This window comes from Limulus polyphemus, unplaced genomic scaffold (genome assembly GCF_000517525.1).
Source record: "Limulus polyphemus unplaced genomic scaffold, Limulus_polyphemus-2.1.2 Scaffold764, whole genome shotgun sequence".
In the NCBI taxonomy this organism is placed as follows: Eukaryota; Metazoa; Arthropoda; class Merostomata; order Xiphosura; family Limulidae; genus Limulus; species Limulus polyphemus.
Window position 1 is genome coordinate 355,008 of NW_013666374.1, and position 26,050 is coordinate 381,057.

Genomic DNA, 26,050 nt, shown 5'->3' on the forward strand with positions numbered 1-26,050 from the left:
AGCAGCAACCTTTTTACTTACACTGTGTTGTACAAAACAACATTTCTATCATGTTGTTGATTTCAAATAATGACAACTATCTTTTTCAGAGATGTATGCAGTGAGATTTTAACCTGAAGTATTGAAAATGCCTGCTGGAAAGACCAAATATCAAGAACACTGGCTGCAAAAGGGCAACAATGGACATAATATCAAACATTGGTGCAAAAAGGGCTCTGATGACTAAAGTATTTTGTGTTTTGTGCAAAAAGGAAATAGCATGTGATGGATCTGGACTAGAACATTTAAAGCAGCATGCTGAGGGGAAAAAAACATTAAGATGGCTCACAGTGCTTTGACACCATGTCAAATGAGGTGTTTTAAGGAGGCCAAGTCAATTGAAAAGGAACCTTCGATGAAGGTCAAAATTGTAAATGAAGATGCGGAAACAATATGGTGTTTAAAGGTGGCTGCTAGCAATTATAGCTTTTGCTCTTGCAATGGTATATCTGACATGTTTAAAGCTATGTTTGATTGTTCAGCTGCATCAAAATTCCACATGGCAAGAATGAAGGTATCATACATGTTATCAGATGGGATAGGCCCATATTGTACTGAAGCATTGGTTGCTGATGTAAATGATTCTAAGACTCCATTCACACTTCATTTTGATGAAGCAACAACAGCTCAAAGGAAGAAACAGCTTGACTTGCACAACAGATACTGGTCACCACTTATGAATGAAGTCTAAGTTTGTTTCTTTAAATGCATGATGTAGCCCAGGCTATCCTTAAGTCTCTCAGTGATGATAAACTGAATGTAAATCTTCTTGTGGCACTGTGAAGTGATGGACCAAGTGTCAATAAAACAATCTGGAGAACAGTTAGCTCTTCTCTTATAGAAAGTGGACATCCTGGTTTGGTAGACATTGGTACCTACTATATTCACACTGTCCACAATACATTTAGACAGGCAAAGGAAATTCTTTCACAAGACATTGATGAATTGGCAATTGACCTGTTTACCTTCTTTAAGCAGTCTGCAGCAAGGAAGGAGGATTACAACAATGTGCAAGTTGATAATGGTATTGAAGAGCACATGTTTTAATGCCATGTATCATCCAGGTGACTTACTTTGTCACCTGTTGTGGATACAATTCTTGAACACTGGGAGGCCATTGATAAGTATATGAAAGAGGAAGAGAAAAGATCAAATGCAGCTTTTAGGAGGATCTTATTCAAGCTGAAAAGTCCAGAAACCCTGACTTTGCTTTACTTCATGCAGGCAGTGGCTCCACTCTTCCACTCATTCCTGGAGCTTTTCCAATAAGAAAGTCCACAAATTCACATTCTGTATGATAAACTCAGTGAACTAGTTAGGAGGCTTATGCTGCAGTATATAAAGTCAAAAGTAGTTGGAACAAAAGAAGGCAGTGATTTGTGTGAGGTCAAGCATTCAGATGTAAAGAACCAGATGGATGATGAACATATGATTGTTGGTGAACCAACTAGAAAAGTCATGCAAAAGCTGTCCAGCAGTGACAAGCATAAGATGTTCCTAGGAATGTGTTCCTTTTATTCATCTGCTGTCACCAAACCTAATTAACCATCTGCCTGTTTCAGAAAGTATCTTGAAGTACATAGGATGCCTGAATCCAATGAAAACTGGAACAGTTCATTCCATCAAGAGGCTGGCAAAAAAGCTTCCCAATGTCAGTGAAACAGACATTGTGGAACTACATGATGAGTGAAATCTGTACTTAGCTGAGAAGGCCAGAATGCAGGACCATTCAGAAAATGTGGGTGAGGCACATATCGATCATTACCAGAGTGATGTTCTTGCACAGATTAGAATTGATGGAAAACCTAAATACTCCAACCTAGGGAAGGTTGTGTAACCTTCACTGATTCTAGTTCATGGAAATGCAGATGTAGGGAGGGGATTCTCTGTGAATAAGCATTTGGTGACCACCGAAAGAGCATCAATGAGTGCAGAAACCATCAATGCTGTTAGAATAGCTAAAGATGCTATGAGGTTCTTTGATTCAGAAATGGGAAGGCCAGAACATGTGCTAATTACTAAAAAGCTTTTGCTTGCTGTCAATGGTGCTTACACTGCCTATGAGCAAAGATTGGAAGTAATGAAAGGATAAAACAGAGCTACTGAAAGATGCTGAGGCAGAAAGGTTAAAGGAGGAGGCAGATAAGACGAAGGAACAAAAACAAGAGTTGGTTAAAGCCAATGCTGTACTTTCTGAAGACAAATTGTGTGCTAAAGAAAAAGAAGCAAAGGATTCATTAAGTGTGGGTGAGAAGCTTTTAAACGAAGGGAATGACAAATTGGCTACGACTATCAAGGAGAAAGATTTTGCTGCTGCTAGTGTGGCTCATGTAATGATCGAGGCAGGTCAGAAGAAATACAAAGAGACCTCAAAAGTCCTTAAATCAAAAATGGAATCAAGGCAAACCCTGGTAAAAACAAAACAAAGGATCTGGATTTGCCAGCAAAAAAACATGTATAAGTAGGAATATTTGTTAGCATGTAGATTACTCTATGCAGAATTACTTAAGTAGATTTAGAAGAAGATTATAGCTAATAGTGAGCTCCAGAGTAAGTAGCCTATAGACAAATATGCAGTACCTTATATTCAGAGACTGTTGTAGTGATAAGTCTGTTTAATTTAGATTAACTATTTGTAGTTTCATTTTTTTCTGTTGCTCTAGTCTGGTTGACATGTGCTATGAAAATAAATTGTATTAGTTATATTTAAGTATCTCTGATACTTGCTTACACAACTGAGATTAAGGATATTATGTTAATGTTTAAATATTTACTCATTAAATGTTACAATTTACATCCTTTTTTTTTTTACTGTAGTTTAATTGAGTCAAATAAAAATTGAATGCATAGTTTTAAATATGACAAGAATATTAGTAACTAAGTGTGACTCATGCACATGATTTGTACCACATCAGATTGTTAACTTATTCAAATAGAATATTAACATGTATGTTGGTACAGATTTTGAATCTATTTACATGTTTTGTTTTAAAGTGAATAAAATGGTGGAGCAGGTGTGACTATAAGGGGTGCAAGAGGTCACCATGAAATATTTGTTTCTAATATTGTTCTTTGTCTTTCCATAATTTAATTTAAAATGTGATACACTGGCTTTATTTGAAACTATATTTTGACAATTATACCCAGTATTTCCTCCAGATATTCCTATATTTTTCATGGCATAAGTGGCTGGATTCACCGAAAAGGTTTATAAGTCATTAGGGCAGTCTTTAGCTATGAGTAAATTTTCTTAAATGCAGAGTTTAAGGTCTAAAGATCGTGTAGTAATGATAGAGAAATTATATGAAATACTGCAACCTTTGGTTTCAACACTTAAAAGAGTGGATCAGCGGCTGGGTTTAAGTAATGGATGGCCAGTTCTGTTCTGTTTGATACTCCTAAATGTTCACATTCTAGTTTTCAACTGGCCTTTTGTTTTACTTATTTAAGTACCTTACAGTCACTATATTTATGCATAAGCCATGAATGTAGAAGTTTAGGTATTTGATCTTTATACTGAAACAAGTGTTTAATGTGGAGGTTAGATCTGCACATTAGTCTGAGCTGAACTTGAATGCAGAAGTTTTTTTTATTAGAGTTCTTTTTAATTTGAAGGATTGTGAGACCATAAAAGGAAGACAGATGAGGAGGGGAAATTTGGGGACAGTGAGCTGGAATTTGTTGTTTAGAAAATTGTGATTAATATTTGTTTGAAAAATAGTCAAATAGCCATTATTTAACAGATGTTTGTGCAGAAGTGTAATTTCTCTGTGTAAAATAGAGTAATTGAAGCAAAGATTAAAAATTCTCTTTAACAGTGACATGATTATATTTTGTGTGATCCTCAACTCTTAACAACATACAAACTTCTTTAAACTTAAAACTCAACTGTTTCATAATATATTCTATAATCTGTTTTTTCCCTTCTTTTTTCCTTTCATTTACCACTTTACTCAATATCTAAGTAAACAAGTGATTAATGATAATATAGCATTAGTTACTAAATATTTTTGTAACACTATTTTCCAATTTTGCTGAAGATATAATAAGTGTATTCCAAAACATTCAATCCTTATGAATAAAATGTTTTGTGTTTTATCAACTGTCTTCATCTTTATCATTTAGACTTCAAATCCTTCACCTAAGAAGTTTTGGGTAATAGCTTATTGGCAGACTGACACTGCTGAAGCCTCCATTTTAGCTCTGGAACTTTAACAATCCCAATAATGATACCCAGAACTCCCAACAGTGCCAAAATGTTAGTTCCAGTGAACTAAATCCTGCAACAACCTACTCAAACATCACTTCCAGGCTCAGTCAGTGAAGTAAATCAAGCCTGGGCCACCTTCCAAGGTTACAAATATAAATAAGGGACTGGTGCCAAGACAATCAACCCAAATTGGCTCGAGTTTTGCCATGTCCATGGAAAACTAGCCAAGATGTGGCAGAAGCTAGAGAGATAATCAAAAGATCCACTTCAACCAGCAAAAAGTCTTCGTACTGTCAGAGATGCAGTGACATCATGCTCATCATAAGTTTGTCAAGCTAAATACATTTGTATAATTTTGAAGTAATTGTAATCCATTAGGAGTGTCAAAGAACCTTACTGCATGGTGAAAAAGCCTGCTAATTTTGTGTATTTTATTGTGAACTACAGTATACACATAAAACAATGACCTTACAGTAACATATGCTTTCGTGCACATCTATTGAACAGTTAATACCATTTATGTATTAGTTTTAACCATTTAATTACTTAAAAAAAGTCATCCGATTACATCAAATATGGGATACACTGCATTAGTACTTTTATTTAACCACAAAACTTCAAGATCATCATTACGTGAGATACTATGTAGTATAAAAGAAAATGTTAAATTTATATATTTTATGAAAATATAAATAACAAATATGTAAAGACTGTTTGTGTAAAATTACATGCTGAATAAAATATACTCAGGATAAATACTATTAAAATTTAAATCAAAAGTAACCTAAACATTTATTAAAGTAGTTAAATCTAGAAGATAGAAAATAATCTTTTTTCATGATTTTTTGTAAAAACAGTTCAATATTAATGTCAGCTACAGTTAACTTTTTAATAAATAACCAGAAGCAAAATGTAAAAATTGGAAAGCATATGAATTACATCTTTCCACAAAATGTTTCACCTCACCAGGCACTAGCAAAGTGCAATATTAAGTTTAATTTCTTATACTTGAGTTCATAAAACATTTTACTTTTTTTCCCACAAACCAAGATTTGAAAAACCAAACTATTATTTTTGGAGGAAATACAGTGAAGTACATGAAATTGTAAAAGGATGACTTTAACTCACAAATTTAATCTATATTCACTGTTAAGTTTTAACCCATGCAATTACTAAATCTTATAAAAATAAAAAAACAACAACTTATTCTATATAGGAAACCTGTTTTTATTTTAAAAAAAGCTATCATAACTACAGTTAATATTTTTTAGAAGGTTTTCAATTGTTGATGAATTAAGAGTTCAACTTTGATTTAAAGTCCTTTCTTACACTTGTAGTTCTTTTCATCTGTAGCCCCATTGGCTCTCATTTATGAGTAGAGGCAGTTAGATTTTGAAGAATAAAATAAAAAATATCTTGAAATCAAACTAGTCATAAATAAAGAACATTATCAAGATAAACTTTTAAACATTTACGTAGTTTACCAATACATTTGGGATCAGCTGTGTATCATTTAGAGCAGTCTATATATTTTGCTGGTAAATCTAAAAACACATACACTAAGAATATGATATGACTGTTGATGAAGAAAAGCTCTGAAAGAATATGTAGTACCAAGCACAAGCATGATGTAAGAATTACGGAAACTTTAGCCATCAATAAACATAAACCAAAGTACAGTTAATAGTGAAGGTAACAGAAAACATGTTACAGAAAATTTCTAACCTTTAAACCATACCATAAGTTGTTGAAAGAAGCTTAATATTAATATCAATATTAATGCAAGAGTGCTAAGATCAGATCAGTTCTTTGTATTTAAACACGCATATATGAAAACTGGTTAGTCATGGAAGAGGCAACTTTTCCATTTATACCAATAAAGTTAACTTTATTGACAAAAATGTTATGACTGTCTTGAGTTTACCATTTTTTTCTATATGAGAAACTTGTTTTTATCCAAAGAAACTGTGATAATTACACAATACATTTTCTACTCGATGGTAAACACCGTTTAAAATGTAATGTCATTTCTTGTGTCCAAGTCAAGAAAAAAGAAAACTCTTTACACAAATCATACATGAAATATCATGTAATCTACATTTCATCCACAAGTATAGCAAAATTAAAATGATTTGCATTAGTTTATTATGTAAACATTAGAAATAAAGTATTGTTTGTTTGTTTGAAGTTAAGCACAAAGCTCTGCCCTCCACGGGTATCAAAACCCAGTTTTTAGAGTTCTAAGTCTGCAGACATACCACTGGGGGACCAATATCCAGAATTAATGTAAACAATAGTGAGTATTTTTTGAAATTCATCATGTAATAGGAGGTAAATAAACAATACTATGTAAAGTAATCCAAAATGAAGTTAACATCAACTATTACAGAACACAAGTTTATGTGGAAACACTTTTACGTACTCTTCAATCAGTCCAAATAATTATTCCAATACCAAGTTCAAATCCAGAAAAAAGTTTATACTGATGAAATGAAAAAAATTTAAAAACAACTGTGGAACATAAAAAGATGTTTAAAATGGTCAAACAAATATTGCTATTTTTATAGACATGAGGAATACTGATAATTAATTCAACAGAAACTCAGTCACAATAATACATAAAACTAGAAATGATGTCAAAAGATGAACTGTAGAAAGTTTGCTAATTCAAAGGTTGCCAAACTTTAACACCTCTTAACTGAACATCTTCCTTACATCTTGTGTACTGAAGCAACTTGAAACCTTCATTATAAAATAAGCTGTGTGTAACTCTTTCATAAGCAAATGTTGGATTGAAGAAGATGCTTGAAAGTGTCGAAACCTCTTTCTATACAACTTGTGTTCTGTCATAATGGATGTTAACTTTCATTATGTAGACTTTGTAAATTTTATATGTAATTCAACAGCTTCTTCTGGAAGCTATATATAAATTACTGTATATAAACTTGTGACGAATCGACTAATTATTCACCTAGTTGGAGACCCAGTCTTAGCTTGCTAACAATTCTAATGTTTTTAATTCATTTTAGTTAAAAATGGTTTACAGTTAACACAAGAAAGAAAAAAATGCTTTTAATATTTTGTAAGATGACTTTCTTCTATAGCAAAAAATACAAACCTTGTAACATATAATGCTGGTTTTATTCTCTCTTTTCCTTTTTGATTTTTCAAAAACACTATTTTATTTATGAAACTACATCATCAAGCTTGTGTTTGCCAGCTGGCCACTGGAGAAGCAGAAAAACATAATTACAATTGTATTGTACAAAAGAAGGTATTTCTCTCAGATAGACCTAATAAAAACACTTCAGTAAATCAAGATTTCTTTCCTAAAGCCTTGTTCAGAGCATCTGACTTTGCTGCTTTAGTGGCTTCTTTTGCTGTAATACAGACAAACAATGGGTAAGACACAATTACTTTATAAGACAGAGACACAAGAAAGACAAACCATTAAAATAGGTAACACCATAACATTTTACAATTATAGCTCTATGTCATCCAGAATTGCAAAGTAATGTTAAGTAGTTTCATTAACCTCCCATATTAACATGTCATTAGTCCAGCAGTCATAAGTGATAAGAGACTTATGATCTGCACTACAATGCATTAGAATCAATATTCCAACATGCAACTTAAAATTAGTTCATAAAATTGTTAATATTATGACTTTGAAAAAACAAACTCAGTTAATTGAACTTCAGTTCCAACTATAATCAGTTAAACAACCCAACAAAAGTAATACACGGCTCTGTTTCAAATTACATTTTAAACGTTAAAAACATCATGATATTCTGTCAGACATGTAAATATTCTTAAGACTGCTACAAATAACAATGTAAATGTAGGCTTATATTTATTTGTCTAGATTTTTAGGTTGTGTGACATGTATAGGTAAGATAAACCAGTTAACACTTTAAATTATCTCTATTTGTCTTCATAAACAAATCAGAAAGAAAGAAAAAAGTATTTGATACGCTACTAAGTCAAGTTGATTTAAAACGATTCTACATAAGACGATACCAAATTTAATTTTTTAATGAAACATTGCACACATATATATTTTGTCTGGAGAGGCTGCTGTTGTATACAAATAAGATTATAAATAGTCATTTAAGCATGTTTGACTACTAACTGTAGGATAATTTCATGCAGATAATGATTATATTTGAACATTTTTCCTTTTTTACAGAATTATTTTGGAAAAACAATCTGTTGAAAAAAGTTAAAAGTTGGAATTTTCTAGCCATTCACAATAATACTAAATCCACAGTTTTGATTGTCGAGATAAGTTTTCAACATACAAGTATCCTCACACAATACTTAGTGATATAGCACAATATCTAAGTGATACAGAATGAGGAAGGGTTGAAATATCTATGTGAAAATAATGAAGCAAAACAAAATAGTACTGTGAATATCAGACATGAATTTGGACTATTTAATTAGTGGTTTCATGTATTTGGTTTTGTTTTCTTTTTGTTACATGTTGATAGAACATTTACATATATCTATTTTGAAACATCAAATATAAAGTAGGTTTCCACTGATTCTGACGGACTAGGCAATGGTCAATGCTATAACCAGGACAGAATATGAGGAATATTTTTAAGAAAATGTGTCAACAGAATAATATTTTTCATACTGATTTATATGCACAGGTTTAAAGTGTAATATAACTCCTCTGTAATCATATACTGGGTTTAGATGATGTGACAAAATAATCAATGCATATAAACATGAGACAATATATTTACTCTTATTGAAGTTACTGTAGTCAAACCTGGATAATTCTACATATTAAAAAAAATGAAATAAATTTATTTTGCATGTTATCCTTGTTTAATACAAACAATAATCATTAAAACAGACAAATGAATTAAGTTATAAATTTTAACAATTCCTGCGAACAATGAATTGTCATTCTTATGTTACTGAGCCATCACAAGTCAAACTAGGAGGAAGAAGAATAAAAAGAAAAGAAAAACAAATAAACAAGATCTTTGAATTACATGACCATGATGATATTAGTTGGTTGCTATCAGTCATTTCTGGGTCCAGTTTTAACAAGCTAGGATATATTTTTTAAAAATAGTCGATTAATGATTTTACAGCCAACTAGTTGGTATTTACTCATTGCAGTTGATCACTCAACTGGTTGTTTCAGTACTAATCATTTTCTCAAATATGTTCCTTGATTTGTTTTACTGTTGTTTTTGAGCCCCTCTTTGACAAGTATTGTTTAGCTTTTTCACATGCCAGGAAGTACTGTATGAAGATGTTTTTATGTTAAAAACTAGTTTAGCCACTCAAAACTGTGGATTTGACAATGTGGTAAACAATGAGGAAATTAGAGCATTCTTAAAAACTTTTTTGTTCAGTGGGAGATATATATTTTTTCTTACTTCCAGAATAATACCGTAAAAAAAATCTAAATATTTACACATAACCATAATCTACATGAAATTATCAGAGTGGTCAAACATGCTAAAAATACTTTATTATAACCTTATTTGTAAATCAGAAAATATTTCTTTGCACACAACAGTTACAGCTTTACAAATTGCAAGCACCTGCCATTTTGTTTCTGTTGGCCTCATTGATTTTAAATTGATTTCCAAAAATTAAAATTTTTCCTTTGCATTTCAGCTGTGTGGATATTAACCCTCATACTTTCTTTTGGTCATTGATCTTGTCACTCCTCCTTTCTCAAAAAATAATTTTCTTTCCAGATAAATAAAATCTATGTGTAATAAAAAAATATCTAAAACCCAACTTTCAAACATATTTCACCCTATCATTAAGAGTTGAACGATTAGTGGAATTTGCTAAATAATTGTCTGGCTCACTAATCAATTACACTCTACTAATTGATTATTCTCACACAAGATGGCTAAACAAAACAACATAAAAACAATAACTTATAATGGTATAAATCGTATTTTGATACCCCTGGTGGACAGAGTACGGGCAGCCCATTGAGTAGCCTCGTGTTTAACAGCAAACATATGTAAACATTTCAATTAGTTAATTATTTTTGTAAGTCATGACACTAATTGATTAAACTGAATAAACTTGAATTAATCAAAAATAATAATGACAAATCATAAACACTTACTGATTACTTTTTTAGATATTATTTAAGTAAATTGTAATTTTGGTTAATCAATTATTTTACATGACATTAATCAATATAATTTATACTCATAGGCAATTGAATTAATTACCCAGCTATCTATATCATCACGATTCAATTTGTCATTTCTATACATTATATCTAGTTTATTTAACCTTTTCCAATCCTTTTGGTGTCATTGATATCCTTTGATTTTTTTTTTTCTTAACACACCAGAAATACTTAACCAAACTGCAAGAAACACAAAAAAATATTTTCATTTATATAAATGTCTTAAATGCTGCTGGAGTTTCTTGATGTGCACTGTGTATATCTGAACCAACTTATAAACTTCATGTCCATAATCTGTTTGTCGATTATTTTACTAAGCCTGATCTTGCAAATATTTCTTTCTTCTCAAAACTTTAATACCTAACCAACAATTTATTTTAAAAAAAATCTTTCTAATTCAATACTACTTGTTTTGGAAAGTCTTAACTAGGTTCACTTTTCCAGTGAATGAAATCATATAGGTTGTTCAGCAAGTTGAATTATCGACCTCAGTTAAATTTACGTCGTCTTTTTCTGCTAAAGGTATTTTTGTTTACATTAATAGGATTCAACCTGTTTACAAGTAATAATTATGAGAAAAATATAAATTCAAGCACTAAAACTTGATAAAATTAATGGGTGCAATTAAGAATGGAACCCAACCCAACAAAAATACGTTATCTATGAAAAATTTGGAAAAGAGATTTATATTCTTGGTATGAGAAACATTCGATATTTTTTAATAATGATATGTTAAAATGTAATGACAAATAAAGATGTAATAATGACAGAGATGTGTTTGGAATCAGCATTTTCCCCGATTCAAAATAATAAACTGCTGGCACACTTTGCAGTATAATATTATTGTGTACAAAATAATGACTAAATTTATACCTATGATAACCAACTTTAACAAATGAAGTGGCACGTGCTGTTACGTTTACTGTATCTTTGTACAGTGAAGATGCAACTAAAGTATTAACACCCTTGATTGTCTAAATACAGTTATGTACTTCTGTTAACCACCACATGATAGATCGCCTCAATAAAACTGTTCGTATAAAATCTTGAACTTAGTCCCAATGAATAAGTGCATGTAACTTATGTTAACCTATACCTAAAAGTAACCTCACTAGTTACTCTTACGTTAAGTATTTTTTCAGTTATAAAATCCAACATCACAACGTATGTTTATTCAGCAGTTTTAGTACAGTAGTTGTTTGGATATTTATAGAGAGAAATCCGTGGAATGATATTACTCATATTCTCAGATTGTTACAGGCAATATATTTTTTGTACAACAATTACAGACTAAAAAATGTAACTTAATTCTAAATTATTGTAGTTGAAAATATCTATCATATTAAATAAGGGTAATTCAAAAATGCCTTTACAAAAAAGCATGTGGAAAATAGAAAAATTAGTGTCATGGGAGAATAATCAATTAGTTGAATGTAATTGATTAATGAAATTAAATTATTATTTGATTAACAAATTCCACTAATTGCCCAGCTTTAATACGAAGTGAACACATCAAATAAAAAAAAAATGTTTGAAATCCAATTCTCAATATTTAAGCACAGATACTTACTTTTTATAACACACTAATTAAAAAATTAAAACAAAAATGTGAAAAAAAAACAAACAAACCAGTCACGTACAAAGAAACAGTATGATCAATGAATGTATATATATATAACGACATAATGTCATTATTCATACAGTTTTACAAACATACCTTTCCTTTCTTCTTCTTTCTTTTTTGCAGCTTCTTCTCGCTGTTTACGAATCAGAGCAAGCCGAGCAAGATCAGACTGAGCTTCCTGAGTTTTTCCTGCAGCATGAAGCTTCATATAATTAGCTTTAGCCTTTTGACGTTCAAGCTCTTCCCTAAGAATGATAGAAGTGAGTTTCACAATGCTAACAATGTAAAATGGGAAGTAGGTGACTAAGAATAAAAAATAATATAAAAACAATTAAGGAGTAAAGTAGCCTATACTTTAATTTTCATTACTGTGTCACATAAGTTTTATATTCTTTTTTAATGAAACTTGTTTCCATTAACTGTTGTTGTTTCAAATACAACACAACTGTTTCTTTTCCACTAATATATTAAATGAACAGCAATAGCTATAAGAAGTTGTCGTATGTTGACAAGGAAATTGTTGGTTACAGCTGCATGACTACTCTGAAGTACAGATTACATGTAGGCCAATGTGCTCTATCTCACACAATACTAGAGAACACTTGTTACAGCTTGCATCTTTCAGGAGTTATGTCTTAGCCACATTAAAATTGTATAACAGAATAAACTGTACCAATCACATCATACATAAACATCAAAAGCTCTATTAAGGCTTTACGTGTACGTGCCCTAAGATGGCTTTCAAGTTTTGCTTCCAGCAATTTACATTGAAAATATTTCGTTGTTCACCATAGTCCGCTACAACAGTTTCAATTATTTCTATAATCAAGCATTTATATTACAAGAAAATGAAAGGACACAATTACAGAAGTCATGCAGAACCGATACATCTTTTGAAACATTCCATGGATTCCTTGATAAATTAACTAAACTTAATGTCAAACAACTTATACCTTATAAATATAACACAAGACATTAATTACAAATGTTCACCTTTCTCTCCGAGTAAGCTGTGGCTTGTCTTCAGTAACATTCTGGTCTGTCTTGGGAAGTTTTTTCTTAGCAGCTCGATTGGGATTCTCAACTTCAATTAGGTGTTCTACTCCCTTTACCTTTAACTGGAAAGAAGAAAAAAAAAGTTGTTCATTTGACGACACACTGCAAACAAGCATAAATTATTTACATCCTCTCAAGTGACATCAGGATAAGATCCTGTTGATAAACTTTTATACTTGAACTTGCATACAAGTATACCACTTGATGGGAAAAAATATGAAGTTGATAAAATAGAAATTGTATTTAATTTTAAGCAATACTTTTTTCCAATTTACTTTATTTTGTATTTTGAGACAGTACATAAATCAAACTTCCTTCAAGAATGATCCAACAACATCAACTAAGTTGTAAATTCTAATAATATACACAGAACACTTTATATACAATATCAAACCTGTTGATTAAATAACCACAACATTTATAATTGTATTATAATCCTATAAAATCACAATGTACAATATCACTCGTATAGGCAACAGTAACTAGCAAAGATACAAATGATATTTCATAGTATTACCCCACTCAAGAGTCAAGTTTTTCATTTATTGTTTACATAATGTTGCTTATTACATTAAATAAACCTTTTACTAAAAGTACTCACATTATTTGGTCCTTGTACGGTCCTTGGATTTAGACACAATAACACAAATCACCTGTACTCTACTACCAAAGCACAACATATTTTTATTTCAAGAGAATATTGGGGTCTAAAAACCCACAGTTTTAAAACAAAACCAAAACTATTAATTCAATTCTGTCAAGCTGCAGATGTTCAATTTAACCTCAAGTCTTTATTCTTTACTGTCCCTAGAAACTTGGTTGTTGCTTGACAAACATTAACTTTTCCTAATATATTACTCAAAGGGGGGGAAGAAAATCAAAATTGTAGATGTTATATCTCAAGTATTTTTTAATGGATTGCTTTGTAACTTGGTACGTGAACAAAGAGTCCAGTAGAGCACATCAACTGAAAATATGTGGTAGTTTGGATTACCACAGTCCGAGATACAGAAGGTGGAATATAGCTAAACAATCACTCGTAATTCAGTCTGTGAACAAAGAGTCCAGTAGAGCATATCAACTGAAAATATGCGGTAGTTTGGATTACCACAGTCCGAGATACAGAAGGTGGAATATAGCTAAACAATCACTCGTTAATGACATGCAGTGCATCCTGCAGCAGGTTGTTTTGGCTGCATAACACACTACAGTGTGTATTGTCCTTATTGATCTGGATGCAATATTCACTGCTATACTTACAGCTATGTTAATTACAAGATCTCTACTGGATTGTTGTATATATATATATATATATATATATATTGTGAAGAATGCACCCTGAGTTCCCTAATATCACTTTTGTAAAGTTTGGTTTTTCACTTCTATTTCAAAGGTTTCTAGTTTCATGCACAACCCTTTTTAGCTTCCATACGGTTCCTAATCCTACTGAAACATGACATTTCACATCAGCCAAGACTCCAATTTCTAACCTGTGAGACATGAGAAGTGCATTCACAACACTGGTTGTCTTTACTTTTCTGATTTCTGGTTGGTTGATTCACAGCCAATCACAGTGTAAGCTATCAAAATGTGACTGAACTCTGGTGTGGTTCTTTTTCATACAACAGATAAGCAATCCCATAATATTTGTATTTTATACCCATGCAGTATGCGAAAAGAAAATAATGCATGAGAAAACATTGTTTAACAAACCTTAAGACTTAATAAAAAAAAAAGCTGCTATTTAGTGTATGACAGCATTGTAATGTTTACTGATAATCTGCTAAATTTTGCAAACATATGCAATACTAATAGCACGAAAACTATAACAAGCACAAAATGGTTACGAGATCGGTCCCAGGAACCGAGCCTGTCCTGAAAGAGTTAAGAAAAGTCTACTTTGTAATGTTTTACTGATATGATGTTAATTATGATACAAGAAGTTGGATACACAAATTTATATTTTAATTCCAATTCCAGTGAGCAGCAGCCACTACTTTTAATATTTCTCTCATAAGATAATGATGACTTAAGAATAAAATGGAAATTTAGATTTTTATGCTGCTTCAGTTTTTGTTTGTTCACTAGCTGGCTCTGTCCAGCTAATTTAAATTTGATAGATGTTTGTAGAAAATTATATTTTATTTTATGTGGGTCTCACTGTTTAAACCAAAGTAATAACAAAGAAAAATTACCACATAAAAAAGCCATAGTTACATTATTGCTGTTACAGGTTAGTCTGATTCTCAATTCTCTTCTTAGTGAAATATTTAGTTTGAGAAAATTCTAAATAAATGCACAAGAGAAACATTTTTAATTAAAAAAAAAAGATAAATCTGGTTCAATATCATATGACAAAGGACAATCTCACCTGTTCATTTTCAGAATCACTTTCCTCTGAGTCAGTTGATGAGCTTTTCTTTTCACCTGTGGCACCTTCATCTTCACTGTCACTACTACTATATTCCCCCTTTTGTTCCTAAATTATTAAAAATTATATAAGTTACTTAATGTACTATCTTATCACCCAAAGAAGTTCCATACAGTATTTTCATTTCAACCTTTACCAAAACTTTTTCAACAACAAAAACTGACTATAAGCAAGATATGAAAATGTTGTTTTAGTGCAAAGCTATGCAATGGGCTATCTGTGCCCTGTCCACCAAAGAGGATCAAACCCCAAATTTTAGCATTGTAAGTCTGTAAACTTATCATGGACCTAACGAGGAATAAGATATGAAATATTTTATGTCACAGTTGTTGTATAGCATGAATTTTGGACAAGCAAATAATTATTACTATAAAGCATATTGTTACTGTTATGTTCACTTACTTGTACCTTAAGACTAACAGCATTAATAGCCATAATAAAAATCTGTTATGTACACAAAATGTTTCTTTTTTAAAAACATTTATACATATATGCACACACACACACACACACACACATTCTCTTCCCTGATTGATCAATGAAAAACAAACAATATGACTACAAAAACTAAGCATATTTCAATGCTCAAAATTAAAAACACTTAATCTTATAATCTCCAGCAAATCAGATTCATTAACATAATATTCTTTCCACAAACAGCATCTTATGTGCAAGTGAGCTATCTCTAATTGTGATTTACTGACCAGAGGAAGGCAGCTAGCCAGCAGCATAAACCACCAAAAGAACTTTTTGAACTAAATAACTGGTTTAGCTGTCATTTTTATGAGGTACCACAGTTGAAAGTTCTTATCATGTTTAGTGATATCACGTCTTGAACCTTGTCTATGCCACACCCATCTGTGCTGAAAAAATTTAGTAGTAAATATTTTGCCTAATTTACTTTTGATAAAAAGTGTAGTGTAATATATGACTAGTTTATAACATCCCATTTTTCTTTTTTTCTAATTATTAGCAGGCCTAAAAGCAATGATATTGACTGGTCAATAGACAAATGTAGTCTCCTAAAATTTAAATCACAAAAGTAAACCTAATCTTCAAAGAATATGTTGCATCAATTTAAAATTGCTGGCCTTAAACAGTGCTTGATTGAATTTTTTAATTTTATAAACATTAATTCTTTTAATTCTCATGTATGTGTCTAATTTTTCATTGAAAATTTAAGTGAAATGGCATATCAAAGAAAAATGTAGTCTGTCTTTCCAAATATGTACTTTACTTGATAAACCTGTGATTTTAGTTCATGACAGCAATTATGTAAACCATGAATTTCCTATATTAGTTTAGGCACAAGGTATATTACTTGCTTTATTGTACAATTCTAATAACTGTTAGACACTATAAAATGCATGTAAAGTATATGCCATTCGTGACAAAACTGAGCTGCCAATTGCACTGTACTTCTTGTGTTCACTGTTAAATAAAATAAAAATCCTAAAAGTTATATTCTAATCTTCTATACGAGTTTTGTAAGATAGGAAAGGGCCAAGTATATTTTCTAGCATTTTGTCCCATGAAGTTTTTTTTAAAAATTTCACAGTGCTGATCAACATGTGACTTTATTCTGATGAAGTTAATTTTCACATGATAAAGGTGTGACATTTCCAAAGTATCTACCTCATATCTTTTTTCCTTACTGTTTCAATAATTATTTCCAATACTGTATATACATATTTTATAGATATAACTATATCTATAAAGTCTAATTTGTATTTTTTACATTGTTACTTTGCTTTTCCTTTAACAAACACAACACACAGTAACAAAAATATTAAAATTATTTAAATACTTCACAGACATGTTCTTACTTTTGATTGTGATAAGTAATTTTACTTCCTATAATGATAATTCGTTACTGCTGCAGCTGTACTTTGTATCAGAAATACATTTTGTTCCTAATATTAAAAAGTGGGAAGTTTAAATTTGTGAACGTATACCTCATTTATTACTTAATTCTACTAAAGAGTCTTGTACTTATTATTGGAGAGAAAATGCTCAATTATTTTTAGCTGTCTTTACAAAATTCATACTATGATGAATTAACAACTTGCACCTCCATTTGTCTTGTATTACATAACATTTAAATTTCTTCTCAATTGAAAGCTTCCACAACTTGAGTCTATACAAGAAAAGGGCATTTTATAAAAATTGTCATTCTGTAACATTTCTATTTATTCACTGTATTTTCTCAAAATTATTTCATCATTTAATATTTTACAATTGGTTTTTAACAACTCACTATCTATTCTACTAATTTTAATATATAATTTTTTTTATCATTATTGAAGTAGTTAATCAGCATTCTGTTACCTTCATTTTCCAGGACTGATAAGAAAGACGAGACACTATAATCAGGCCCCAAAACATACATTTCTAGGGGGCCTGCAAGCAGTTTTAGGGGCCAATCCTATAGCTCATTGTAAAATGTACTATACAGTGGAAATTATCAAAAATATCACTGAATTAATTAGTGGATGTTACATAAATTGAAAGAAGATATCAACATATCTCAATTTTATTTTATTGTGAACTTGTATTTCATGAAGAAAAATACAAGTCAAACTACTTTATTTTTTTCAGAGCACTTAATTTTGTTTTTCATATATAATATCCAATTTCTCTTTAAAGCATGGTATAACAGTAACTTTTCATTCTCCTTTAAAGAAGTGTCCTTTAATACTCCAAACAAAGAATGAAAGAAAATCTATGCATCACTGCCAGTGTAATCTATTCTTTTGTAGTGTCCCTTCCTAATCAAAATAATTATTGTTGCAAAAGGATTTTGTACTTACAAATAAGTCTACCCATGACAGACCAGTGTTACCAAAAGATATTCAGTCAAAGTAACAGAGGACATGGCATAAAAGTCACACAAATCACACACAAAAAAAAATCGCCCAAAGTTAAAAAATTTCTTAAATGAAGAGAACCAAATGTTGATGATCCAAAAAAGAATGAAACAGAGAAAAAGGTAACGGGACACGAGTATGAAGACAAAAAAGAGGAAAAGTCATTACAATAAAAGTACTAGAAATACAAGACTCTCAAAATGACAAAAAAACAAGGCTCCTGGACATGACAAAATACAATACATTCTTATCAAAAAAGGCACACCGAGACTGGATGAACATTTAGCTGCTATATTTAATCTATCCCTAAAATCTGGATACATACCAACTGCTTGGAATCTAGCAGATTTTTTAATATTTCTGAAAGAAGAAAAGCCAGCAAGTAAACCAGAAAGCTATAGACCAATCAGCCTAACCAGCTGTATTGGAAAACTACTAGAAAACATCATCAGTTCAAGACTTTTGGCATATCTCAAACTGACATCAAAGTTACCAGAAATACAAAATGGATTTAGGGAAAAAACAAACAAACAGATAATCTACTAAGATTTACAAAAACCATGGTAGACAGTTTGAACCGAAATGAATGCACTATTGCTTGCTTTCTAATGTAGAGAAAGCATTTGACACTGTATGGCACAACAGACTAAAATATTGATTGTCATAAATGAAACTAATGCAACATATTATTTGCTGGCTCTTGAACTTTCTAGACAAAAGGAAAGCTAGAATTAATGTGTCGGGCACCTTCTTGTAGTATTTTACCCCAGAGGCAGGTGTCCCACAAGGAGGAGTATTTAGACCTATTCTATTCATCATGTATGTGAGTGAAAGGTCACTGTTTGATCCAAATGTCTGCTTCTGTTTCCAGTTTGTGGATGATGTGGCTATTTGGAAGAGCTCCTACACTCCAACTATCGCAGCTACAAATCTAAAACCACGGTTAAATGAAATAGAAAACTAGTGTAACAAATGGAGAATCAAAATAAATGCCCCAAAAATACAAATCATATTTTTCACAAAATAAAAAAGCAAAGGGCAAACAGCCCCCAAAGTTACACCTTTACAGAACTCTTCTCCAGGTAGCCACATCAGCCAAATTACTGGGTCTAACCTGCAATCATAAAATAAATTGGACTAAGCATATAAGTGAAATTAGAAATAAAATCTGGCAAAGAGCGAATTACCTATGACATCTGACTGGCAACAACAGAAAGTATACACAAAATATATAAAACCTATATACACCCAGTGGCAGAGTATGCCCGCCCAGCATGATTAAATGTAACCAATTCACACGTAAACAACTTACAAAATTCAATAATCACTGAAGCATACAGAGTCCCTAAATACACAAACACAACATTCTTACATAATTATGCAAACATCCCCATGTTGTCAGACTTCAAAATAGATCAATAGATTATGTACACAAAAATCTTAACAAAAATGAATCGTTACGAATGGTGAAAAACTTTATCATACATGATAATAGATCCTAAATACCCCTCACCACTAAATCTAGTAAACTCATTATGCAATCTATAGCCACCTACTACTAGGCAAACTGGCAGCTAGATATAGTGTTAATTACATTTTAAAAAGGGTTTATTTATGTGAAAATAGGATTAGTGCTCTATGTTTTCAATTGATATTTTTGTCTTAGAGCAGGAAAACCTTGTTCCACAGAGACAAAGAAAGACCAACCGATGGTAATATAAAGTCAGTTCATACTTGCTAAACATAAAAATTGAAAATCTATACAAAATATTAAGGAATAATAATAACTGCGGAATCACATACGACGATATAAACAACATTAGAAATAACCTCACTTCAAATTTAACATGCCAATCCTGTGAGATTGATTGTGTAGGTGAAACTGGAAAAACTGTTGACACAGTTTCTAAACATAAAAAAAGATACATTAAATACGGAAACACAAGTAATGCCACTTTGAAAACCAATAAAATGTTTACACAAAACAGGAGAATTGTTGCTTAATTTAAAGTCTGAATAACTTAAATACATCTGAAGATCACTTCAAGCTAAACAGCTTTCTGACTACCTGTGTCCTTAAGGGAATTCAGACTTCCAGATGTAGGTTGTTGACAATTTTTTCTGCCATAAGACAACATGAGACTGAAGAAGACACAAATTTGTTGAAACAAGTTTCTCTAATTTTAAGTATTTTCATAGTTTGTTCCATTGACTATGGTTTTTCACAGACTTTTTAAATGCTGCAGATGATACTGTGTTATTTTATTATATATTACTAATCAGCTCTATACAAATCACCAGTGAAGCCTCACTTATAATATTGTGTGCAGTTTTAGTCTTCTTATCTAAGAAAGGATACTGACTTACTGGAGTAGGTTCGAAGGAGGGTGACAAAGGTGACTGTGGGAATGAAAAGATTATTTTATAGGGACAGGTTAAAAGCTCAACTTATTTTCTCTTGGGAAAAGAAGGGTAAGAAGTGATCCTACTGAAGTTTACCAAATGTGTGTGTGTCACCCTCCTATTGGTAGAAGACTACAGTCTATTGCTGATTGCATCACAGACTGTCACAATATACATTGATGCATGTAGAAGTTGGAGTCTTATTCAAGGCTTGGCACATGTGCAAAAACTTTATAGCAATAGTGAGAGGTAAAAGCTATCTGTTCTGTGGAGAGGTGAGTAGCACTTCTGAAATAATGTTCATGCAACAAACACATTATAAATCTTAGTTCCATTTGTAGCTAAATGTCAGCATGTGTGTGAAAAAAAAAAGAAGCAATTAAGGCTTTAAATTTGATTTGTAATTTTGAAAATTTAAAAAGAGTATTATAGAATTTTAATTGAAATACTACACAAGATAACTGCTTCACTTCAAAACACAGGATTTAAGTGTACTATCATCTCTGCACAGGTACTTACTCGCCAGTTTTTCTCTCTTTCTGTTTTTTTTCTCACAGCTTCAAGTTCTTCTGGGCTAGTGAAATGGCGACTTCGTCCTTTGTGTCTTTTCCCTCCACGACCTATAACAGTGAACCATTTTAAGTATTGCTGTTTAAGTGTTTTTTGATTAAGCATTTAGTAAAGAAAATTTGTCAAGTTGTTATATATTTTAAATATAAATTAATAATAAAAAAAAATTTAACACAATTATCAATGTTGTACTGTTACAGATGTTACTTTTCTTGAGCTTATTTACTTACTAGGAAAAACTTGCATATTTTTAGAACATCTGTATCTGTTTAAACAAAAAAAAAGAAGCAAATAACAAGCATTTATATCTAAATACCTCTATATAGAGAAGCCATTACTCATACAGCTAATAATCAGTTGGACCTAAATAAAGACAGCAACTGTGTTTGTAACATGACACACAAAGTGAAACTCGTATTAAATTACACCCTTTAGACTGAGAAATTTAAGGGGGATAAAAATGTTCCTTTAGAAATTTTATGACATGTTCAGAAGAGATTTCACCTTTAACAGCCTCTCCACAAGGAAAAACAATGGCCAGTCATAGTGACTGATTACTAATTATTTTCCTGGTTATCACAGAAAATGAAATGGCTTACATTTGACACCTGTTCACTCTTAATTTTTAATAAACCGATAAACATATATGTATTAATGGAGAACAAACATCATGTGGGGGGAGGGGAGAAAACATCCTATTATTTCTATATATATAGCTATGTTGCTGACAGATCTGACCTCCAGCTTTGTGAATTGATACTAAACTGCAACAGGTCTTATAGTTTTACCACAATTTCATTAGAATAATGCTTTATGATCATTTGCTAATGGCCACTAGCAGAGGATTGAAAAAGCACCATGACATTTTTATTGTGTAGACTGAACTATAGGTGGGAGCATAACTGTATGATGTTGCTCTTTGGACACAGAACTAATTATAAAAGGCAAGGTACATATAATTTGTTTTCAATGTATGTTTATTCCTGAAACATTTCTTATGCTACTTTAATTTATACCTTTGAATTATTTTAATCTATGCAAAAAGGTCATCTAGCATCATCACAAGTTTTTTGCTAAATAATAAATGTTGTTCTCAGGTTTATTATAAATTATGATTCTCTTCTTTCACACGCTGTGATATTTATTAGTTTTATTAAAATATCTAAGGATAATAATTTCTAATGATGAATTAGTTGACTTAACAATAAATATCCCAGTTTTCTGTAACATTCCTATGTAATTTTTACAGCCCTATTGACTCTGGTTATGCAGCATTCCTTATTATACTACTAATATTAGTGAAAGTTTTTAAAAGGGCATGTACACGGGTAAAAACCAATATAAACACAACAGTGTTATCTTTCGTGTTTTTAGGTTTATAATCCATGACACATAGAAATGCTTACTCTTAGCAACAAAATTTCAGTAACCTGTGTTGAGCAGTCATGGGAAAATTTGAAGGGAGAAACCCACACAATGGTTTGTAATAAGCTGTGTATGATAAATTTTTATGTACAAAAGCTTGGGATTAAAAAAATAAGTTAATGCTAAATAGCTGTACCTGAAGATGTCTATCATATTAAATTAAGGGTAGTTCAAAAATATCTTTACTAATATACAAAACAAGCTGAAAATAGGAATATTAGTTTCATGTGAGAATAAATGATTCCACCAATTGCTGAGTTCTAGCACTAACATAAAAAAAATGAAGATGTTTTACTGAAAGTTCTTGAAAACTTTCAACAATTTATTTTGTAGGGAAATAAGGATTTTTTACCTTTTTTATTAATACATGGATGAACCATGGAAACCTTGAGTATTGGACAAACTTATCTATTTAGGTAAGAGAATTCCCGAGTAAATTTTACGATTAAGTTACAAGTTACAATTAGATAAAATAACCTTTTATTTTTGGTTTAAGAATTTCGACCCTTTAAGAAAAGATTCCCCATTATAATTTGGGTAATGGTGTTGGAGTGGCAGGGGAGTATCCAGTATTTTTGAGTTCCTTCAGTGGCCACTCAACAATATGGTAAAAAACAATTAAAAGCAAACAATCCCCTTTTTACTGCTATTAAATTGGTCTTATAAATACTTATTAAGATCTAAAACTAAACTGTAAATTATTGCATATTAACACTTAATAGTATATCATAACAATTTTTTTACTGCAAGGACCTAGAAGTCCCTGTGAGCCATTAATTTCAAAACTGAAATATTTTTTCTCCCTAATAACTTGCAGCATGCAAGGTGGGGGAATCAGGCATGTCTTTGAGTAGATATGGAAAATTTTTATGACTTGGAAAAAAAACCCTTTTGGGGCATAAGAGCATAAAGACTAGGGATTAAACCAACCCAGCCACCTTCTGTGCGCATCACTGTTAATGAGTGCAACAATTAATCAATTAGCCAATCCACCTAATTGCCCAGCTCTAGCCCCAACACTTTTAAACACATGAATCATGTTTCTTCTAACTCTTAAAACTAAGGCTTTCCTTGTAACTTGAATCATATAAACCTGTAGTTTAAAACAATATCATTCCAAAACCACACCCATTATTCTCTAAGTGAAGGGTCTTATCAGTTTTTGTACAAGATTACAATAACCCTCTTGCTCTTCAATTCTGAATTGTTGAAATTAAATCCAAGAACTTACGTTTCTTTATCTACAAGAGATAAATTGTCAGCAAAGGGATGTAGGGTTTTACAGTTAATAAACATGCTAATGAAGAAATACATCTTTTCCAAATGCTAGTACAACTTTTTATTTCTCATTATTAAAACTCATTTTCTACCTCTTGACTCCATAACACTGTAAATTTCCTTTTGAATAAGAAACTTTCTATATAAAATCAACTGTTCTTAGCATCTTAGAAAATCTGGAAATTATTGTCCAAAAAGCTATCTAAATCTTTGATATAAGTAACAAAAAAACAAATCACCTAAACACCATTAGTCACATTTTCCAAATTGGAAAAATGCCTATTTATCACAAGAACTACTCATTATTTTCTACTGTAAATTATTCCATCAGTTTCAGAAACATCCACAACTTATTTATCTGTTGTGATACACCTTACTAAGATCATTGTAAAAAACAAGATTCACAACATCAACTAGAATATATATATATATGTCAATGTTTCAAAGGCTTTTACAAGAGGTAAAAACAACAAGCTTGAACTATTTCTTTTTCAACATTTTGATCACATTTCAATTTTTATGGTATCAATAAACTTATGAAAATAACAGGTTTTAAAACAAACATTAAATCCAGTAGAACAATAGAAGATTACAAGTCTATATGAATAGCTTTTTCTTTTACATATTAACAAACTGTCTGTTTTCAGGTGTTTGCAATTCATTTCCATAACATTAACAGAGAATAATTATTTAATTTTGCAATTTTAAATCAAAGCATTTACCATAATCAATTAAAAATCATAATTTTTCTTCCACCGGTGACAGCAAAGAATTTATTTTATTCAGTGAAAAACGTCTATTGTTAAACTAACAGCCAACGTAACCACATACTGTGACAGTTATAAATCATTATCACAGCAATGATAACGATAACAATATTGATTAAAAAAAAAAGGAGTTGTGATAATTATTAGTGGATACACAGTATAGACTTATAAATTATAGTTATAGATAAGCTTAGTTGTGCTGATTACTGAAAATCAGCTAAAATCCGCTGTGATACGATGAAATCGAAAGCAAAAAGTGGAAAACTTATACAACGAAAAATGGCTAATGCGATATAGATGTTTTAACTTTTATTTTAATACACAACGTTTCGGGCTGGAAGGTCCTTGGTCTGGTGATTTCAAACTTAAACCTTTAGCCATTTTTCGTGGTATAAGTTTTTTCCATTTTAAGTACTGATTACTGATACTACCTAAAAATTTCTATCCAATAAGTTTCTAAAGTTTTAAAAATTAAAGTTTATGACACGCATGGCTTTCACTAGGCCTAGACAGTAGCCTAAACTAAAGCGGAAATTTTGGCAAAATATAGTAAAAGAAAAAAAAGTACATCTTACCTCTAGGCATTCTTGAAACGATAAGCGTTACGATGTATCACAGATTATAACAATAGTATACACGTCTGATGTGTTTTTTTTTTTAATTGGAGTTACAAATAGTAATAAGCAACCTATACTGAATCTTTCGAACTCATTTTAAAATTAATGTACATTTCACATACAACCTAATCACAGATTCCCATCGACACAGCTCCTTCTCCACACAACTCCTTGTTCTTGAAACTGTTTGAAAATAAAGTTTGTATTGCTAATTCAAAATTAAGTATGTATAATATAACAAATATAATGACTATTGGAGAAAAATAGGTAGAAAAATAATTATAAAATGCAAGTAAACATATAGAGTTAACCACATAAAAATAATAATTCACAATACAGTAAATTTTGAGAATATATTAATAATCGTTTTGACTTTTGTTATTTCAAATATTTCTACACAGTTTTATTTTTTATCATTTCAGTTTCAAAGTGTGTTTTACGTAAATATTTTATTTAGTGGCTCCCCATTGGCACAGCGGTATGTCTGCGAACTTACAACGCTAGAAACCGGGTTTCGATACCCGTGGCGGGCCGAGTATAGATAGCCCATTGTGTAGCTTTGTGCATAATTACAAAGAA

The 26,050-nt window shown here is 31.1% G+C and overlaps 1 protein-coding gene and 1 pseudogene across 1 annotated transcript; one reads left to right on the top strand and one right to left on the bottom strand.

The window, feature by feature from the left end:
• Positions 1 to 319: 319 nt before the first annotated feature.
• Positions 320 to 1,584, top strand: LOC111085986 (annotated as a pseudogene).
• A 3,081-nt stretch (positions 1,585 to 4,665) lies between these two features.
• Positions 4,666 to 25,696, bottom strand: LOC106460396 (28 kDa heat- and acid-stable phosphoprotein-like). The gene is made up of 6 exons (XM_013920086.2): positions 25,430 to 25,696; positions 21,334 to 21,434; positions 15,485 to 15,592; positions 13,051 to 13,175; positions 12,151 to 12,302; positions 4,666 to 7,629 (listed from the first exon to the last, which is right to left on the bottom strand). The coding sequence occupies exons 1-6, from the start codon at positions 25,437 to 25,439 to the stop codon at positions 7,565 to 7,567; spliced, it is 561 nt and encodes a 186-aa protein (XP_013775540.1). The 5' UTR covers positions 25,440 to 25,696; the 3' UTR covers positions 4,666 to 7,564.
• Between the last annotated feature and the right edge of the window lie 354 nt (positions 25,697 to 26,050).